Source organism: Amyelois transitella, chromosome 7 (assembly GCF_032362555.1).
Source record: "Amyelois transitella isolate CPQ chromosome 7, ilAmyTran1.1, whole genome shotgun sequence".
NCBI classification, from domain to species: Eukaryota; Metazoa; Arthropoda; class Insecta; order Lepidoptera; family Pyralidae; genus Amyelois; species Amyelois transitella.
The window spans coordinates 5,253,995-5,275,516 of NC_083510.1; the positions used below are offsets into that span (position 1 = coordinate 5,253,995).

General features: G+C 33.9%; 2 protein-coding genes across 2 annotated transcripts in view; both read right to left on the reverse strand.

Annotated features, from left to right (window-relative positions):
* Positions 1-21,522, reverse strand: part of LOC106132923 (uncharacterized) — a 38,039-nt gene continuing 16,517 nt past the window's right edge. Inside the window, exons 4-15 of the mRNA XM_060945117.1 lie at positions 20,428-20,489; positions 20,180-20,347; positions 18,875-19,848; positions 18,300-18,468; positions 8,556-9,780; positions 8,351-8,484; positions 7,830-7,980; positions 6,794-6,923; positions 2,956-3,122; positions 1,724-1,843; positions 1,128-1,198; positions 1-688 (exon numbers count right to left, since the gene is read on the reverse strand). Coding sequence (XP_060801100.1) covers positions 1-688; positions 1,128-1,198; positions 1,724-1,843; positions 2,956-3,122; positions 6,794-6,923; positions 7,830-7,980; positions 8,351-8,484; positions 8,556-9,780; positions 18,300-18,468; positions 18,875-19,848; positions 20,180-20,347; positions 20,428-20,489 — 4,059 coding nt within the window. The remainder of the gene's footprint in view (positions 689-1,127; positions 1,199-1,723; positions 1,844-2,955; positions 3,123-6,793; positions 6,924-7,829; positions 7,981-8,350; positions 8,485-8,555; positions 9,781-18,299; positions 18,469-18,874; positions 19,849-20,179; positions 20,348-20,427; positions 20,490-21,522) is intronic.
* On the reverse strand, positions 3,752-5,264 carry LOC132901931 (uncharacterized). Its single transcript, XM_060945223.1, has 2 exons — positions 5,061-5,264; positions 3,752-4,805 (listed from the first exon to the last, which is right to left on the reverse strand). The coding sequence occupies exon 2, from the start codon at positions 4,803-4,805 to the stop codon at positions 4,203-4,205; it is 603 nt and encodes a 200-aa protein (XP_060801206.1). The 5' UTR covers positions 5,061-5,264; the 3' UTR covers positions 3,752-4,202.

A 21,522-nucleotide genomic window follows, 5' to 3' on the forward strand; every position in this document is an offset into this window, starting at 1 on the left:
TCATCCAGGGTCCTGTTTTGGATCTAAGTTGGCTCGTCTTTCCTGTAGGGCTGCTAGAAGAGCCTCTCTTACTTCTCGTTCCGAACTGCGCCATAAACGAATTAGTTCTTCTTCTGAAAGCAACGATAATTCAGATCGCGCCCCCATTGGTGGCATTCTTGGATAGGGAGGAGCTGGAGGAACCTCATTTTCTTCAGATACTAGAATTTCAACACTAGCACGCGAAGCCGGTAGGCCCGTATTTAAGTAATTATCAGATCTATCTGAAACATCCTGATATGATCTGGTGGATGATCCTTCGGCTCTTCTTACCATTGGAGAGGGAGTTCTTAGACGGGTGTTGATATCTGGCGGAGAGTTGGTGAGGCAACTTACATCGCGACTTAGTCTCCTTCCAATGTTTAGACTGGTTCTTTCGTATATATTTGATACGGAAACTGATTCGGAATCAAGAACAGAATCTGTACTAAATCTTCTGACGTTGAGACCTGCTAGACTACATCTTTTTCGTCTACCTCGTGGTGAACGGAGCAATCGGGGTGAGCGACCTTGAGGGCGTGGTGATCGCGCAGGTACTTCCGGAGAAGGAGACAAAAATTTGGATTCCGTCAGATCTTCCGAAACTTCGGTGGTCTCGACGGTTTCCTGCTCTTTTATTGAACCCAGGGAATGGTCACGCTGTTGCACTCTACGAAGGAAAAGCGAATAAAAAATTTGAGCTATGTGAGACACGTATTTTCTACTTTTTATAAACAAAATCAATAAATGTATTTCATAAACACCCTCTTTCTAAGAAGATGTAGTTTATTTAAAGAATAATGTAAAGAAGACCTGGAGAAGATAATGAATAGGGAAAAGTACCCTATTCATTATCTTCTCCAGTGTAAGTGATGAAATGGCTAGAGAAAGAAATTATTGAATGTAACCTACACTTTTGCTGACTCTACATAAAATGAGTCAATGGTAGCAAAATAATATTATATAAATTTATAAACGTCACTTCAATATTTTCAAGTACTTATAATAAAAACGTTAAAGTTAACAACAATTATTCCTGACAGGAAAGTTTTATAGTGATCGCAAGTAAATATACCACTGCTAGCTGCAATATCTAGATTAAAACTTACCTTCTAATAGCCTGTATCATCTCATACAATTGTGCTTTACTTTTACGGCGTCTACGCTGTTCATGTTCCTTCTGAAACAAGGGTACTCTCCTGTCGTAATCTGACATAACAACAGGAAAAAGAAAAAAAAGAAAGTCGTTTTTTCCTGTCTGTCCCGTAGATCTTTTAAACTAGGCAACAGCTTATATTCTTTTATTTTTTTTATAATATGAGTGATTCAAGCCTTTGGTTCTTCCTTTTAAGGCCAAGACACTAACTTCAAAAAATTCATCAAAAAAATTCAAGGGTTTATAGTAGCCTTTTATATTCATTTTTATTGCTATGTTTATCCTTACTTTTCTATTATTATCTTAATGGTTCGAGAACATACATCATAATCATAGCCTTTGTCTTAAGAATATTGCAGTAAAATATACCTGGCTTTTGTTTTGTGACTCCTATCTGTACGCTACAGACTGGAGTCACTTAACAAAACTGCCTTAATTTCCCACTCTTGGATGGTAGTTGTAAGTGGACCTAAAGCCAAAAAGAACTCAGCTGACAGATGCCAAGAAAATGATGATGATTATAAAACTAATAGAATATTATAATTTTACCCTTTTCACGCTTTTTTGAAACAATGATGTGAAATGTCCTTGTCTTATAGTGTTGACCAATTCTCTTGCAGCATGATGAGGAGATACCAATTCCACGCAATTGATGAACCTATACAGTTTCTGTAACAATAATTCAGGTTGAAATAATAGTTAGAATATTTATACATTCATCTGTACATCACCACATGATTTTAATAATCAAAGTCATGTGGTAGGAACATATATTTAGAGAAAGGTTTAATATTAGAGTTAACCAAATATAAATACAAATCTAAGAAGTATCTTCATCAAGAAAGATTTATGCATACTCAATAATGCATACAAATTAATGTACAGTAAAAAAGTTTCAAATGATCGGGACAAACAGGTCTACATCACACACATATTTACGTTTCCTATCCCTACATGATTCCATTACAATAGCATTGGACCATATAATTGGTTACACAGACAGGGGGGTATGGTGATTTCGGTATTAAAGTATCTACAGTCAAAGGCCTTAAGTTTGCCTGCGGGCGTCCACTTTGAAGGCACTTTGTTTGTCCTACTCAAGCGTGAAACCAAGATGGCTCTCGGATTATGTCAGCATTTCAGCGGTGAACGACTACTTGTCTTTGTGATCTCGAAGTAAGCTTTTTGAATTGTGTCTCTTAACTTCGTTGTTAGATCAATATGTGGGTGTCATCTCTTAAACTGTAAAAGTGTATACCTATACTTATGTTGAATGTAATTTTGAATAGCTTGCGTGTAGACTGGAAAGGGTAGCCTACCTAGGCTACACACAAGATGATATATTTTATAAATCCCTAACTAACAGGGACTTAAATTAGACCTTTTAACAAAAATAACTTTTTCTGAAATGAATAAAAAAAATTCTAAATACAATTTTTCTAAACATAAATGAAAATGAGTCAATATTGAACTTAGTGTAAATTTTAAGTTGTTTTTTCATCTAACACTATAAATTGAAAAAATATTTTTCAAAAAATGGTAACAATAGGAGCTCAAATCGTTGCTTCCAAAGTAAGGGCTTACGACAAAATCCATTCAAGTTCATACCACGTTCAAAGTTGCTTGACATACGTGACTGCTTTTACAACACACATTAAATACTGCCTCGGTTTTTAAGTTTAATAATAAAGCCCCCAGGCTGCTTAACGAGAGGACACAACCGGGACGAACGAAAAGGGGGTAGGTAATCACATGAATTATTACGAGTACTTATTATTTACCTGACTGAAAAACATGATATTTCTACTTCTCCATATTGTTCCTTTGGGTTGGTGACGCAGCACAGGCAGAGTATATTTATAAAACAGGTGTTCAAGGATCAATATGAGGCAGCCGACGATCATTCCCACTCCAAGTAAAATGAATACGCCTGCCACCGCTGCCACGCCTTAAAAAGACAGAATTTAAATAAAACATTTTTTAATTGAACTCAAACATTTTCCAAGGAAAACCGGAAGCAACAATTATCCATCTGTTGACCAATTTGTTTTTAAATATTAAAGGTGAACAATATTTTTTGAAATAAATGCCTTAACAGAAAACAATAATGGGAAAAAATTACATTCGATATTCCTCCTCCTTCCTCCTTCACTTTTTGATACCGAGATCGCTTTACAATTTTGTAAGATTCTGAGTCTGATTTCAATATTCATATGCATATATAGTGTATTATTGCTTTTGATATTGAATTATGTCGAATATAAGAAAATTACTAATTATAGGAGTGCGATTCAAATTTATTATGAATCATACAATAACCCCCTATTTTACTGTCCTTATGCGCTAATCTCAAAAAGAAATAAACAAATTTTGTTCCGTTTGAAATGTTGGGAAGAGGGTTTTCGGACGACGGTTATAGATATACTAGGGGACGGTCGGGCAACGCGGGCCCCTTAAGGTTTATCAATCAAAATCTTTGTAAATGAATAGAATTTTATTAAAAAACAAAAACATAACGAAACTTTGCCTCATTGGCTATCACAATCATCAGTGAAAATGAACTAAACAATCATCATAATTACGTAATATCAGTTTAAAAAAAATAATCTAAAAACCCGTTTTGCCCTTAGGGGGTCGGTAAAACGGGTACCCTAAGCGGGCAAAAAGAATATGGTATATAATTTAATCTATTAATCAAAACAGATGTCACAAAAGTACGATCCATGTCCACTATAAGAAGAACATGATTCATGAGACCATTCTTGACATTGTGAGCACTGGATCCAGTCCTCTGTAGGAGGACTTTCGTATTTTTCTCTGCATATAATGCAAAAAAAAATCTATATTTTCGCTGATATGGTCAGTTTTCTTCTTTCCTTTCCATTCTTTCTTTTCCTTTCCCTTCTTTTTTTTCTGTCCAGTGTCTGGTTTTGGCGTGCTAACTTTCGTCATCTGTGTTTTTTCAAATTTATCTTTCTGTAGAGTTTTTACCGGAGTACTAGTTAGAATTTCAGATTTTTGTGGCTGTCTACGTCTCTTTGTTATTCTTTGAGTATTTTGTGGAAATGGATGAATTTCTTGAAGAATATTTCTTGTGTTCAGGAATTCTATGGTTGGCGGCGGTGTACCTAGCTGTTCCTCGATCTACCTGCGATAATGCAGAAGGAAATGTTTCTACTTCTACTTGTTCAATGACTTCAGCATTTTTAGGTTGAATATTTTCCATCAGCTGGTTTAAATTTTCAGAGCACGGTGGAGCAGGTGGCTCATGTTCCTCATCAAAAATCTGCGCTGGTAAATTTTCAGTTACCTGAAGAAGGTTAAGATGGTGATCATTGCGATGAGGTTCTTGTGGTTGTACTTCACGATTGTAAACAGCAGATGGTGCAAAATATTCTTCTCCAATAGCATAACGATCAAACGGTTGAATTCCTGATGCTCGAAAACCACTTAAAGCATTTTGTGGTGTAGCTGATCTCAGGTAAGCCTGGCTCACAAGTTTTGCTACGTCATATTGGTCCATAACCCTGCCTGGATATTGCTTCTGAAATTTATTGATCTCTATTTCAAAGAAGGTTTTGAATGTTGAGTTGAATGCTCTCTCAGTTTTTCTTTTATAATTGTACACCATCTGAAATAGAGATGATCAATTAAAGCCATGCTTTAAACCAAAAATATTAAGCGGGCAAAAAGGGTACTACCCGTTTTGCCCGGACCCGTTTTGCCTTCCACCCCCTGTCTGAGCCCACACCTCAAAACCATTTACAAATATTTTTTATTTTAGTATGATAAACTCGTATTCGATAGTACACATGCCAAACTTAAACGCGATGTATATTCATTCACAGTAAGCTTCACATAAATTGTAAAAATAGAGTGTACTTACGTTGCAAATATTGTATTTTTTTGGCGCGAAAACATGTACAGCTCCCAGTGCACTCGTCTTAAGCGTGCCGCTCCCCGCGGCGTACTGTTTTATCTATGGCGCGAGCGCGCTAGCGCGTCCCGTGATCGTCTTGTCTCGTTCTTTCGTTTGCATAGAAATAAATGAAATACCCTTTTTGCCTACCATAACCGTCTTGCCCGCCCTTCCCCTATAAGTGCATGCAATATATTGACTTATATTATACATTCACGGGTGAAAAGCGGGGGCGAGTCGCTAGTATTATATTTTAAATTCGCCTAATAATAGTACAACGTTTCCCGTATGTCACACATTCTGAATGTTGAAATGGAATCGAAATGTTGAAACCAACGAATTTTTCATTGATCACGGAATGAGTAGGTCAAATCAAACTTGCTACGAGCATATAACAGTTTAGACAAATAACTAGGTACGTTTATGGTGAAGTAAAATACCTACGTGGATATGCAATGATGTTGTGCGTTTAAGTTTATTTGAAAAATACTGTCAACAGTAAAATTTTACTACAGAAAAAAGTTACGAATGTTTTATTATTTTACTTTGCTTATATTATTTATTTTGCGCTATTGAAACCTTAATGTATGTATACTAACAAAATTTGTATGAGTCCAGATGCTTGAAATAAAAATGAAATAAATAAATGAAGAAACCTTGATCTATTGACTATTGGTTCTGCCAATTTCCCAGATCGCAGTTTTTTTTCATTTCATATAGTTCGCAAGCTAGGACATGTACAACATACGCGTACGTGATATCGATTCAGTGGAGAAAAACACGAATCGAGGATAACGATTGTCCTAAACTACTCGTGTTCCGGACCCACCAACTTTTATGGCTCTCTCTTAGATTCACGCGGCATTTTATACACTCGTATTTACACAAGAATTTTTTCGTTTTTGTTTTGACTTACATACATATGTAATAAAATAAAAAGCATGAACGCGCCTTCTGGACATTTTTTTTTTCTTTTTGTTAGGAATTGGTTACGTAGGCAATTTTGTTTAGTTCCGCAGTCATATTTATCATAATTGTCAGTACATTCTTATATTAATTTCAATTCTATCAAGAACAAGCGGGCATTTCCATAAATTTGAGAGCAAGAAGTAGAAACCCTGAGCCATTTTTTTTCGCCTTCGTTTTCTCAAAAGTTGTCCGAAGTGAGAGGTAAACATACTGTTTTTTCTAACTCATTTTTTAAACGATAAATCCTATGTTTAATCTTTTAGGTCGACTGGCTGTGATACCTCTCCCTCATCGCGTCGCTGAGGGGTTGGATTAACGCGGGGTGGCGATAAATTCTAATGCAATTTCCGCCAGAGACGAGCCAGCTGACTATGTACAACATGACGCTAACGAATACACGTTAAAGTAATTATTACCTACATACGACCATGCGATGCAGGGGTTGTCACCAGACCTGAAGAAACTTGAAGCGCAAAGAAAATTAAAAGATTTTTACTTTTTAAACTTTTTTCTAATAATTTTTAACGCATTATACTTGCCGAATATATGGCATGATGAGAAAAGAACTTTTTCTGATTGTCCTGGGTCTTGGATGTTTATTTATATAAGTATTTATTACAAAATATAGTATCGTTGAGTTAGCATCTCGTAACACAAGTCTCGAACTTACTTCGAGGCTAACTCAATCAGTGTAATTTGTCCCGTATATATTTATATTTATTTATACAAACCTAACGGTTTTGGTTGAATTCCATAGTCCGGGCTTAATTTGAAACAAGGTAAACCTCCATACCACTTTTCAGTAAGAATATCCATATATCCGTTTGATGAATACTTTGCTATAACTGCTGATATACTGTCCTGCAAAAAATATTCCCACTTTAACGCATACATAACGAAAGATACCATAGAAAAGAAGGGTTTATATATCCACGAAGTAAAGACAATAATTTATTATTTAAATCTGAATTCAAATCCATACAGGATAATAATTAAACTGATGATAATCGGTCTTAATCGAAGATTATACTCATATAAAATCTCTGTTCTGTGATAACATAGCTATATCTATTTCTCGTCATGCAATAAACTGATCTTGTATGAAAAATATAAAACCCACATTTTTCACTAGACGCGCAACGATAAGTGTAGATATTTGTAAATGTCACCCGTCTGAATTGCGATGAAAACACAGGCGTCACACAACGTGTCACATCTGCGACGGTTTGTATTCAACAGAGCAGCAAAAATAGGTAAAAGTGGGATGTTGAATTCAAAAACAGAAAGTCACTTTCAGATGAAAGGATTTATTTCACTTGTCCTCCCAAATCTCCGAGGTATATGAAGTAAGTCAAGATAAAATGACATATAATCGGTAGAGTCTGTGCTACATGACACCCTGCTATCGATCACAACATTAGAAGGCTGGTGAGTCATCCATCAATCTTGCCTTGCAAAGATCCGAAATCACCTCCCACTCCCCACCACTCGTTCCCCTTTCTGACATACTCATGAAATATAAGTCACACTGTTAACGTTGTTGTAGCAATCTGGTTAGGATGTCACCTGTGTAATATTTATTCATACGAGATTTATACGCAAATCATATTCGTACCGACGTCGTTCTGTGCAAATAGAAATTGTTCAACATGAAAAAAATTTAATTCGAGTGCTAACTGTAACGGTAATTCAGATTACATTTTGTACAATAAGGTACATATAAATAAAATAAATAATAAAGTTTTTTAAACAAACATGTTGTTTTACCTTTAGTGGGAAACCTTTGGACATTCCAATAGCATATGTATCTTCGGCAAGAGCATGGTCACCTACTCGTTGCAGTTTACATCCATGGTCAGTGGCCCGGTAATAGTCCAAAACTGGTGTGTCCGCTATTAAAAGGTCCAGAGTACCATTCCTAAACATAAATTACATTAATGGGAGAAAAATGCATTTCTAACAAAATTAATATGTTAAAATATTGTTATGAAAAAGGGACAAAAATATTTGCAGTGTAAACGTATAATATGAACCCGTCGTAAAGCTCAAGTGTTAAACCGTGGCAAACAGTCTCCTAAAACCCGGGTCGAAATATAAATAACCTCATATGCCACAATAAAAACTCTGGACTTTACTGGGTAAAACCTACGTATTTTGTCATTTCCTCGGTATGTGTGTATTACTTTGTTACGATGAAATGAATACGTGAAAAAGCTTTTCTATGTATGATTTAAGTTTATTTTAGAGAAAGTGCAGTAATAACACGGTCAGCTATCAAAAACTCATACCTTAGCCTTTGGATGCCTTCTTCAATATCTTGGAGAGCGTAACGGCGCATTTGTTGTGCCAGCTGTGGGTTATTTCTTTGGACATAATATTCAGATACCGATGACTTAGCTGTCCCCACCCGCAACGATAGCCACTAAAACAGAGTTTCCTTAATAAATGTCTAGAAAAAAATTCAATGGGACAAATTCATATATTGATACGTACATTACTTCGTCCTTGAAAATCATCAACAGCATTATGAAAAAACAATCCAGCTATTAAGGCGGCTATATTGGCAGTGTAGCTGGCGACGAATATCACAGAAAATCCACCCCAAACATTAATGAGGAATTTGTTAGGCCAGCTCTTTGGAGCTTTAAAAGCAACTAAATGTCCACAAAGGAGTCCCCACATCACCCAAAGGGCACTTGAAATACTAAAATTCTTTGATCTTTGACGTCCCCAAGGATTCAACCCAAAAGGAGACAGCCACTCATAAATAGCTACGGCGATAGCAGTCACATTAAGTGACGTAAATATTGCTATCCACAACTCAGGTGAAAATGGTAATAAAAAAGCTAATAATGGTATATCCGGTCTCTGATTTGGTGCTGCTAATATTGAAACTCCGCTAAAAAAGTATGGTTGGCTATAATCGATTACTTCGGCTCTGGCAGATGACACACTCAATGCTGCAAATGACATATGTGCAGCTCCAGAAACTAAGTCTCCAATAATTCCAGTCCATTTTTCAGGCTCATCATCAAAGTCATCATCGTATGTATAGTCATTATCTAAACCAGTATACCCACTACGGTATTGGGCACGATAACTTTGTTGATTAAGGTAATCACTAACAGTACTTCTATATTCACTTAATTTATGGAACGGTTTTACTAGTTTTCTCGATCCATATAAACCGTCTTCTACGATATACAAATGAAAATCAAATTCCAATTCCTGTGCAATATTTTCTAGTAAATCCATAGCTAATCCATAACAGCAGTGAGTAGCCATACGTGAATACATGGGCTTAGGTGTTGGAAAAAAGAAATCTGCTTCTTCTTGATCCGAATCCCTTTCGAGTTCATTGAATGCAAGTGTGAGATTGTCACGGTCAGAAGTTTGTGGTCGATGACATGGGAGACCTCTTAGACATTGGCCGTCTTCATCTAGTTCTCCTTCCATGACAAAAGGGGGTGCTAAAGCAGTTACGATTCGAAAAATTGTGCGGGCACCATCTGATTGACCATGTGCAACCAAGCGGCCCCCAGGCCATACTATTGTGTGAAGTCTAACATCACGACCCTGAACACGTCCCACTTGTCTCCAAATATTTCCCCCATCTTCATTTGATACTAAGTTGAGGAGACCAAAAGAGGCTGTGAGTGCTCGCTCAGATTTATCAGTATTCCCTGCTAAAGCTGCCGTCGCAGCTAATCGTGTCTCCCTGTAACAATAATAAAAACTTTTCTCAAGTCGTGCTCGTATATCCAATCGAAGTACACTACAACTACTTAGCACTACATTTACGCAGAATTGATTTTTATGTTCAAATGATTATTGATAAGTGATTGTAGATTTCTTGCTGCGGTATTCTTTGTGATGTCTAGTTTGAAGCCCACATAAAATAACGTAGAACAGGAGAAAGATCGGTTTTCTAATTCCTATATTTGTTGCCCCGAAAATTTTGAATTCCTTAGCACGACTAACATAACTCTTAGTAAGACGGAAGTTGGTATAAATGCCCGCTAAACTGCTATCTTCCGCAGCTTTTATAATAAGAGAAAAAGTGCTTTACACTAAACATTCACAGAAACATAATCTTCTGTTTTTTTATATATAAGGGTAAGGTCGCGAGTAAGTTCTTGATTTATAAGGAATTAATTACATAAAAAATATTAAGAGTTTACTAATAACAAGGAAAAAACATACTCTCACCTTTAATAAAAAATATTGATGACTAAATAAGGCAAAGTTCGTGATTTAAATTGCAAAGTAAAAGAGGCCTCATCTACTGGCAGGCGATGCTGAAGTCTTTCGTATTATTAGTTTTATTGTAATTAAAGTAGGAAATAAATTCGATGCATAATTAAATGCGTATTTACTGAACACGAAACTGAAATTGTTTTTATATAACCTCTTCGTAGTAAAACATATTTTGATTGAACTTCCTACAAATAAAGCTTAAACTCCACATTTAGACATACGCGGACGGAGCTGTGGGCAAAAGCTAGTTTTAAATAAAGACTTTTATCGTAAATTATGATTAAGATTAGATATTTATACAGTTAAATTTATTTTTGAGCACAAAATACGATAATGTAAAAACACTCAGATAAATAAAGTTATCAGTACGTTTAGGACAATAGACAACTTTTGTAATTATAGTTACCTACCACTGTCGGCAGTTTGCTCGCTATAACAACGATGTGAACAGCAAAAGTATCCACATCTAAACGTACAGCTTTTATAGGTAAAGCTTAAATATAAACTATAAATACTTTGCTTCGCTTGTGTAAAATATAAAATGCTCCTCTTACTGACTGATTGACAGACAACGCATAGCCTAAACATTTGAGTATAAGCATTTGAAATTTAGCATATTCTAGGGATTGTTATGTGGTTTAGGCGTGCATTAAAAGTGGATGAAATTCCCGTGAAATGGAAGTTACCAGGTCAAAGTTAAATAATCAAATAGCTAAGTTCACAAACAATACACATTTCGCATTCATAATATTAAAAGATTATTTCAAATTTTTCTTTAGTTCAGAAGGGGGAAAAATAAAAAGATACGAAACTAGACCAGACAAAAACAAAGACGAGCATTCGTTGTAAAAAGAGATGATTGCGGCCAACGGCTTAATGGTCACGACACCAAATAACGAATGTATAGAAATGTCCTTACCGTTTGGGTAGATATAGGTAGCTCTCATCAATTAAATATCCCTTGCGGGGTAGATAGAGCCAACAGTTTTATGGCTTTATGATTTAATGCAAATAGTGACAGGTTGCTGGCCTATCGCCTACAAGGAATACCAGGTTTATAAGCTTATCGCCTTTTAAATTTTTTTATCCATGGGAAGATACAGAGTAGTTCTATTCTATAGTGCCGAAAACAACACGACTGAAATTTTAAATGTTTTCTGTGACCTATATCTGTAGGATGATTTTTTTTTTGAACGCACTAACCGAGAGTGCGTAAAACTGTATTCAGTGAGCTGACCTATTTAGATGGCCTAATTTCTGATTGAACTTAAGAGGGAAACTATCTTCGTCATGTCAATAGGCGGCTATCATTCCGCTAAGTCAGCATGTAGAACTTGGCAGACAGCCAGAATTCACTTCCGTGCATCTCCCGTCAAATTGTTACAAAGTAGAGTTGGATTTTGCCCAAAATATTGTAATAATTATAATGCATTAAGGATTGAAATCACAAATAAAAAAAAAAATATATACGTACTTATAATTATACAAACGTATGGTCACGTCTATATTCCTTGCGGGGTAGACAGAGCCAACAGTCTCGAAAAGACAAAAAATTGAGGTTGAGATATAAATAAAGTATAATTAAAGAAATAAGTTATCATAAATTACTATTTAGTATTTGAAAAAAACAAGCATGAAAATGTATTTACGAGTATTCCTTATTTTGTTTAGGTGGTCTTACAAAATTAGAATAAACCGCTTAATCATAATTAAATGGTAAACAATAAGGGATGAAAAACAGTAATTAACATAATGACGAAGTCTTCACAAGACTGCGGTAACGTTAACACACAGTTATACACTTTTAATTAAGTGGCTCTTTAAAATAAAGCTATAGCTTTAGTTTAAAAGGCGAAGTTAATTAATATTTAGCAGGTGATTTTTTGTTTTTAACATAAAGCTCTTAAAACTTATTTAAAGAAAAAAAAATATAAATAAATTTGAAAGGACTTTGTAAATGTTTTATTTTAAACTTTTGGAGTTAAAACAAAGATTTTCTGAAGGCGTATTTGTGAGTAAATAATTTAGGTACAAGAGGTTTTCAATGTATTATAATATAAAGATTGTACTAACACATACAAATATAAGCCATCTAATGTACCACTTGTTTAAGAATACAAATTGCTGATTTTCAATAAATAAGGCACACAGTCTATAACTTTTTTTTTTAATTCTGAATTACCTATTATTAAGGTATTAACTTCTAAGTACACATTCAGTTGACTGAAATAATTTAATTTTTACATTTCTAATTACAGAATAAATAAATAGGTATATAATGTTTTTATATTCAAAGTTCGACACACTTCCAAATTAGCATCTCAAATTACCTGACAAACTTAAAGTTGCTATACTTACTTAACCGTTAAGTTGGAAACTAATTAAAATCTAACAACTTCCGAACTTTTCCACTGTAAAATTTTATGAATTAAATACAGGTAATTACTAACACTTTCTCTGTGTCAAAAGTAAGAATTATAACGTAACTACAATAGGTATGCTGTCCATTATTGTACTTCTTTTTATCTTAAGTTGCTTTCCGCATCTGTTACGTTTTATATCCAATCTTTTCAATTGTTACTGTATAAAAACTAAACCATGCACGTGAAAGGAAATATATATATATATATTATTTTATTTTATATCCGTCTGTTATACCACATCCTCCATATATAGGAGCTGAACAGCTTAAAGGAGCAGTTCAATAAACTTAAAAGTTAGTTTCATTAGTCGTGAAGGATTCTCCAGCGTTTATGTAGTTTTATCTCCCATACACTTGAACTAAGTTGGACGTGGCTTCTTACGCCGATCACGTATTTTATTGAATAACGTTTCCCAGAACGTGTGCCTTCCGGTCCGATACCACTATTAAGAGGGTCAAGTGCAAGCGCTTGATTCGACTTGAGATGAAGAAGCACATTTTGGATTTAAAAAATATTTAAATTCTCTCAACATATGGCAATATTTACATACAATAAGTTTCGCTTTAATTATGAAAGGGTTTAGAAGATTACTACGAAATTTTGCGGAAATCATATAACATCTATTTGGGGTTATAATTGCTTCCTACAATAAAAAAAAAACTGAGTATAATTAATTGTTTGCAAATAGTAGTGAAATTACGTTGATTATATTCTACCATGCGGTTCTAAATGTCAGTTTGTAATAAAATCATTTTGTTTATAAACTTGCACATAAAAAAATAACAAATTATGAAACCACCATTGGATTTTAAAGAATCATCATAATTTTTATACCATTCTGATTTTGATCCCCACTAGTCAAATAAAAATAAAAACCCTTATACTTTTGTTTTGCATTCATCAACTACCTGTTGTCATAAAATAATGAAATTAGAATAGTTACTTAAATTTGACCATAAAGCAGCATCCACTCAAACTAATCAAAAACCCATTAGGCCTATTGAGCTAAAATTTAACTTGCAGTATTCCTCATACCGTAGGGACTTGTTTATAAAGTAAACCCTAAAATAACTATAAATTGTGATTATTTTCCATTATTTAGTAAACCGTTTAAAAAAACCACGATTTATAATTTTTTTTACCTACGTCACTGTATTTATCTACTTGCATATATTTTAAACATTATAGAACTTCAAAGGTGCTATAGGTAAACTAAAAGCATTTTCTATCAGTCAACCTTTAGAAAAAAAAGCTAATCGATAAATAATGCGGTGTCAATTTCAGAATGAGAAAAAAATACACAAATGTTTTATCCATAGAAATAAGAATATAGATAAAAGCCTAGTTAGAAGCCTCAATGGTTGCAATTGCTTGCATGGATTGGATTTATTAAACACTTTTGTTCAACTATACATAGGTATCTATCTAATGTTTTAAATGTAGGACATTAATGATCGTCAGACATTTAAACATATAGCTCAAATTAAATTTTATATGGAGGTTCCGCGGAGAATTTGTCGAAATTCCTGCGGAAACAGAAATAAGCAGAATTTTTCGTCTACGCGGGCGGAGCCGCGAGCTTTCTTTCGTAAATTTATATCATTGATAGTATTTATCCAAACAATTTTGATTCCCATTATCGCCGTAAACTTGATGAAGTGAACAAGTATTTCAGGCTGAATTATTATGCGAATTGTAATTGGCACTGATTTCCGACTCAACGTTTTATAGCCGGATACGCTCAATTTGCTTCTATATGACCGCGATATATTATTTTATTATCTGTACAATTTATTCAGACGACCGCAATGTAGTATACTTATAACATTTATATGAATGGGTAACGAAATGCTTAAGTTCTTTGGATACGAGCGACCCTTTTGCATATTTTATTTCCACGATACTGGGAAACACGTCCCTAATCAACTCTAAGGGCCTGTTAAGTATCTTTGAAGCAGTTACATTTCCTCGTGATAATTTTTGGGGTTCATTGATATAAAACGAATCAAAAAGTGTCGCGAAATATGTGGAAAATCTACCTTCCTTCTTTAGTCGTCGAGACAAACCGAAATATAAAAACATGCTTTTTCTGTTAATTAGAACAAAAAATATTTATCTTTATCAAACTGGTAGTATTTTCGTGAAGCTTAAGCAGATAGGCGAAACCTTCTCATGTCTCATGAACTTAAAGAGTAACGAACGCGATAATAAAATTTCAACCCGAACTGATCACGACCGGCTATTTTAACTTCTCTACCACCACTGCTTCAAAGCAATAACAAAGTTGGATAACAAATATTTCTTGGAGAAACGCTGCGAAAACTAGCTTTATTACCGCCAAATACACGTTGTACGAGTAAAAATTGTGGCTCCGTAGAATATTCTGAGAATTTAGAGCTCAGACGACTGTTGCCAGTACAGACATGTGGGAAATACTTGTTACTCACTGCACATATTGGATTTTCCTGCTCACAACTGCATCGATTTTAACACTTTTCCAATTTCTAAACGGTTTGTGTCGTTGTGGTCGTACAAATTCTAGGTATAGGATTTTCATATACCTTTGGCGAATGTTAACATCATTTAAATGCAATTTTCAACGGTCCGATCAAAAACAAATAGTTGCGGTTATGCTCATTTTCCACAATCATCATTAAATTTATAATGTATGCATATATTTGGGATTTCTAATAAGTTATTAACTATCTCTGTGTCATTATAAATTAATTTATCCAAGCTTTATACGTGCCAACCCCATATATTCTGTTCGCGTGGGAATTTCCAAGAATCTTATCTTAGTGCTTCCATGTGCTCGCTAAGGAATTATATTATACTATTCCAGATATTAGCGACAAAGCGAGGCATCGCCTAGTATTTGTGGTTGAGTATTATCTATAAGTCACGATTGTTTTGATAATCAATCCCAGAAAATTGCATTTTATGTTCTGACACTTGATTTTTACTATATACATATACATATATTGATTACTATACTAATGGGAATAGAAATAAGAATAAAATAAATTAATTTATTTTGGATGAAAGGGATCCATTTTAACAATAGTTATTAGAATACAAATCCATACCTCCTCAGTGGCATTGAGACATATACATAATTAAGAGTGTTGTTAAAGCATTGTTTCATCAAAATTGGCTAAGGGAAAATGAAGTAATGGTCATTAACTTCAAGCACCTACTGCACACGTGTTTAATTTTAATACAGCTTGAATTTCTACTTTGTTTTATTGATATGTGCAGTATTATGCAGATACCAATATGTGCAAACTTGATAATTGTGTTTCAGCTATGCATTTGGTCACTATGTTAGTTACATGCACTGTAAGTTTTCCAAATAATATAAAATGTAATAAAAATGGACGGGACGGGATGGGTAAAAAAAAAAATATCATTTAAAAAATATCAAAATATCTACAACAAATATGATTTAGTTTCATATCGTAGCAATCAAACGGCTTTTTTAATATTGACACGGAATTAGGATACTAAACTATAGAATGAACTATAAGTCTAAATAAGTCTGGATAATTAAAGTTTCCAAAGTTTACGTGTTAAGCGACACGCCCACAAAACCGCGGGCAACAGCTAGTTCCAAAACAAGTATTTTGTATATCTCAAGTATTCAATACTTTCAATTATTTTTGAACTTTTTGTTTCATCCGGTAGTATGTTAATGGAAACATCCCTTCATTCTAGAATAGATGTCCTTGATATATAAACAAATAGTCAATTAAGATGTGATATCTCGGAATGGTGCTTTTCATCTGGTCGCACATCTTTGTTGGCTGTGTTTCCACGACATTGGGCGGCGGTACCCTTGTCAACGTCACACTGCGACGCGACACGACAGATCTCCACAGCAATAAATAAACTAAAACCTTTGCCATTACGCTGACTGGAATTAATTCTTTCCGTTTTATCTAAATAAGTATTATACATAGGAATAAAAAATACATTACTATATACATGTACATGGCACGTTTTCGATATTTAATAACACAAAGTACTTTACATAGTATCAGTTGAGTTACCTACTTATTATTTAAAACATTTCTAGCTCAATCTTATGTTTCTAATTATGTTTAATTAAATTTTATGTTTAATTTTTTGTTTATTTATGTGAAGCTATGCTACTTGTTCATTACACTGGCACCTCCAGGCAACCAGTTTAAGGGCCGGTGCCGCAGCACCATCTGCAGAAAGCCTCAAAGGGCTCAAATACGAGTATGTATGTATTTCTAATAACTATATTATTGAGCCTTTAGGGGTGAAAACCTTAGATCCATGCGCAAATGATTTACAGGAACTACACAATTTATAAATTACGAGTTTCTTTTCTCTTTCTATTATAATTAATAGTTTAAATAATATTTGTTTCTTAAATTAAATTTATAATGCAAATTAAGAAATACTTTCAACATTTTTTGTTTTGAAATTCCAATTAAGGATATGACGAATCAATAAGTCAAACAAAAGTTACGGTGAAAAATTTGATTATAGCTAACGTGACTGACAAATCTAGGGCAAGCAGTTTGAGTGACCAGCGACGTCTGGAGATAAGGTTTTATGTAGCGTAATGCGGGCAGATATAAACCCACCAAGCTTCGCCTTTTAGATAGAAGGGCATAAAAGTAATCTCGAGCCGTTCTCGGACCCGCTAGTCAATTTGCTTTTACGATGATGCTCCACGCTTGTTACCATTCTATTATCGTCTCTTGTTTGAATGCGGTTGCTTTGAAAACGTAAATTACTTTAATGTAAATTCACGTGATGTATTGGAACTTTATGAGTTATCATTTAAATTTAATACTGAATGTATATAAAATGACATTTGCATTTTTTAGTTTCAACAGTCGGTTTGGCGGTTATTATTTCGTCACATGATTTAAAATATTTTCTGTCAGATGAATGTTGTTATAAATATTAAGTTGCTTTCAGGAAACTTAAATTAATTCAAAAAGATTTAAAATTTTAATGAATGATATAACATATTTAAAAAAACACTGTCTTAGAGTGTCTTCTTTTTTTTCTTCTTTAGAGGTACAACTTTTGGATTTTTGGATAAGTAAGGAAAAATATTATAAAATTTATTTAAGATAACTTTCTCGTTCGTCGTAGAAAAACTACTTAAGGACTTAAAAACATTTCTCTTTCAAGCACAGCATTTCTTCAGGGTCTTTTAACTGTCTAATATTGTAAAAAGTTGTAAGTTTAACAAAAGATTGTGCTGCGTAATTTTCGGTCATTATTTTCGAGACGATGTCGTCAAAGAACTTTTCAATTAATATAACTTTGATAAATTCAGAAGGGTAGAGCAATATTTATAGAATTTTTAAACGTTTAAAGTTTTCAAATAAGTGTTTCAATGAAATAACTTTAAACAAATGTTTGATTAAAACACCGAGAATAAACACCTGAAACTCTAAGAAATACTTACTGTATATTTATTACATCCAAATTATTAAATTGTAGTGTTCGAATTGCATGAATTACTTTTGAAATTATTCTTTCTTTCTTTCTTTGGTACCAAACAGCTCACCTTACAAATTCTGTTGAGAAATCTGTTGCAGCATCACTTGGTTCATCCCAGCACGATGCCACAGCATCGCTAAAGAACTGCGCTTGTGCAGACCACGCATCACAAGCGCGCAACACTCGACGCAACGCTCCAACAGTCATTCTCACAGCTGTCTGGACAAATGCCCGATCTAAAAATGAATAGTCATAGTCTAAAACACGTTTTTACAAAGCCACTAGCATGAGTGCACCTTGAATATTAACTCAGAAATGAGTATTTTATCACCACTTTTGTTTTCCTTCAATTTACCGATACCACATTCAATCTGAAGGACTAATATCCACAAATCACGTTGTAACTACCGTCATGATAGATGCGGGACTCGCGATAATTTTTTGCGGTTATCAAATTAGTTTATTTTCCTCACTTTTATTTATTTTTCGTCAAATATACGACCTTTTACAAAATGATGAAATAAATAACGGAAAACGGTCTCTTTAACTCGTGTAATTTATTGAAGATTTTATGAAAAACGGGTAGTCTAGTTTACTATCATCGTATAAGCAGCATAAATTAAAAAAAGTAAAGATGCTTACCAATCTTCATTGGTTGCGGATGAAGGGCTAATAATCCCACAGGAAAACTATTGAAAATTTCCGTGAAATTATCTTTAGTTTTATTATCCTCATTAGCTATATTTATTTGATTCCTTACGTTTCGGTCTCCTCTTTTTTCGATTTTATATCTTAAATTATGCGTAACTGACGTTTGCACCGTGGGATTCATTAAGAAATCACTAATATCACTTGAGATTAATAATTTATTTTTTAGTTTTTTATTTATCTCATTATTGTGTATATATTCTTCACCTAAAGATTCTTCGGCACTATTCACTCTATCTACGTTTATGCTATTTACATATTTATTAAAAGATTCGTTTTTCATTTTACTAAAGCTATTATTACTAGTAATATCTCTATTGTAAAAGGACATTTTTCTTTTCTCAATTGAATTCCTTTCGATTTTAGAAGTTTCAACGCCTTTGATATTTACATTATAATTTCTAATATTTTCTGAACTAATATTGCGACTACTGTCGAACGATTTTCTAAAATTTACATTTAATAATTTTTTGTTAACACTGTGCGCTTCCGACATACTCTTATTACTACTAATACGATGAAAACTCGTATTTATTGAACTAGACTTTATCTTTATCTCATTTTCATTAATTTTTCTAAGTAGCTTTTCATATTTCTTTGATGAATTCTTGAACCCGTTTGTAGAATTATTGTCTGCATCGTCTCTTCTATGGCGATCAAAGCGTTTGTGGTCTGATGTACCAACTTTATCCCAAAAACTTTCAAAACCATTGTCATTTGCGTATTGTGTTCTATTGCCGATGTTATGGAAGACATCAAACTCCCTAGAAGCATCAACCCAAAGCCAAAAGAAATGGCCATCAAGCATGTTCAGTCGCTTGGCTTCATCCATGACAAGCTTGGCGTAGTCGATGTCACATATCAAGACCACGACACCACGAGTTAATCTGGAGACTTCAGCAAGACGCCTGTAGACAATTAAAATTGTCGTTATGGTCAAATAGTAGGTATCGAAGAAATAAACACATATATGCACACTACGTCTTTATTGTCGAAGACAGAGCCAACGGCTTTGCAAATTAAGCTTAGTGAATCTGCCCATAATAGCAATGAATGAATGAATGAATGAATGATGAATGAATGAATGAATGAATGATTTATTATGCATGAATGATTTATTATGCATTGAATGAGTAAAAATGTAAAATACCGTAATCTTACTTTCCCTTCGAAAAAACTTTTCAAATCGTCATTAAATAATGACATAAAGCAAAGATTATTTAAAACCGTACAATTTACCTGAAAAGAGCATGACGGGAGTACTTCATTGGCAGCGAAAGCCATTTAGGATTAAGCGGTTGAGTGGTTAGAATTGAAGACAGGTCCTTCCTCAGGGATAATGTTGAATAGATATCTTCAACGGCAAGCAAAGTAAAAGAGTGCCAATGTGTGTGTAGGAGGGTGGCCCTGAAACCAAATACAACTTTATGAATAAATGCACAAACAAATCAACTTCAAACATCGTATGCAAAAATATTAAAATGTACCTGAGCGCATGGAGGGTTTCTCTTGCTGTTATTTCTAGCCGTATTTCCAAAGGAAGCATATCCTAAAAACAATAAAATTAGTATTAAGTAAAATATTTATTTCGTCATAGTTTCACTATTATTTTTTTACTATTATGATTAACTTAAAAAGAATATTTTTATAGAATATTTGTGACAAATGGGATAACATTTATAGCAATCCTTATAATATAGAAGAACTAAGTTACTAAACTATTTTTTTTAACTTAATGTCATCGGAAGAACTAAGTCCGATAACATTAAGTTAAAAAAAAAATTACTACATTCCAATTCCAATGATATCATGATCTCAGAGCATTATTAATCCACGTCATTGCGTAATCACTGCTAAAGTGGGTTATAAATGACCATCATTTTCTACAACACCAACCCCGGGCTCACATCACAGAAAAAGAAATACGTGGGAATATCGCCTAAAAAGTCCCCGTCACAACGAGAAATGACCCGAGTTTCGAGAATATTATGCACATCATAAAATCTGATTCGTCCCGCTCGTAACAAATTCAGCAATTTCTTATTCCTGTTCGGACGACTTTACTGAATATCTTCACCTTTTTACTTGTCGGTAATACCATTTCTTATGCCAGCACATTTTACGGGTGAGATTATTATTCAAAAGAAAATTTCAACATTAATACGAGTAGGTAGCTAATTTTATTCTTAATCTAGACAAAGCAATTCGTGGTTAATTATTGTGATTTGTGACGCCTCGTTATGTGTAATATATTATGAACACATGTCACCAGTGACGCGGAACTATTGCGGCTCTCACCACAGAAGGAAATATTGCTATTAAACCATTTTATTATATCATTGTTAATTTTACAGTTTAAGCATCATCACCACAATTGTAATCGTGGGCTAGCTGTGAGACACGACTTTGACTTGAAAGTCAATATATAGTGCAGCGAGAGTGAAGCAACTGCTTACTGAGTTAGATTATTTTCTACCAATATTTTTTTTAGTTTCCATACAGATAGAGTAGCATTTCCATAACTAACTATCTTTATTTCATCAATGTCTGAAATAGGTGTACCAACTAACTACCAACTAATA

Excerpts from the sequence above, each read along its gene's own strand:
- LOC132901931 (XM_060945223.1), bottom strand. The coding sequence starts at position 4,805 with ATGGTGTACAATTATAAAAGAAAAACTGAGAGAGCATTCAACTCAACA.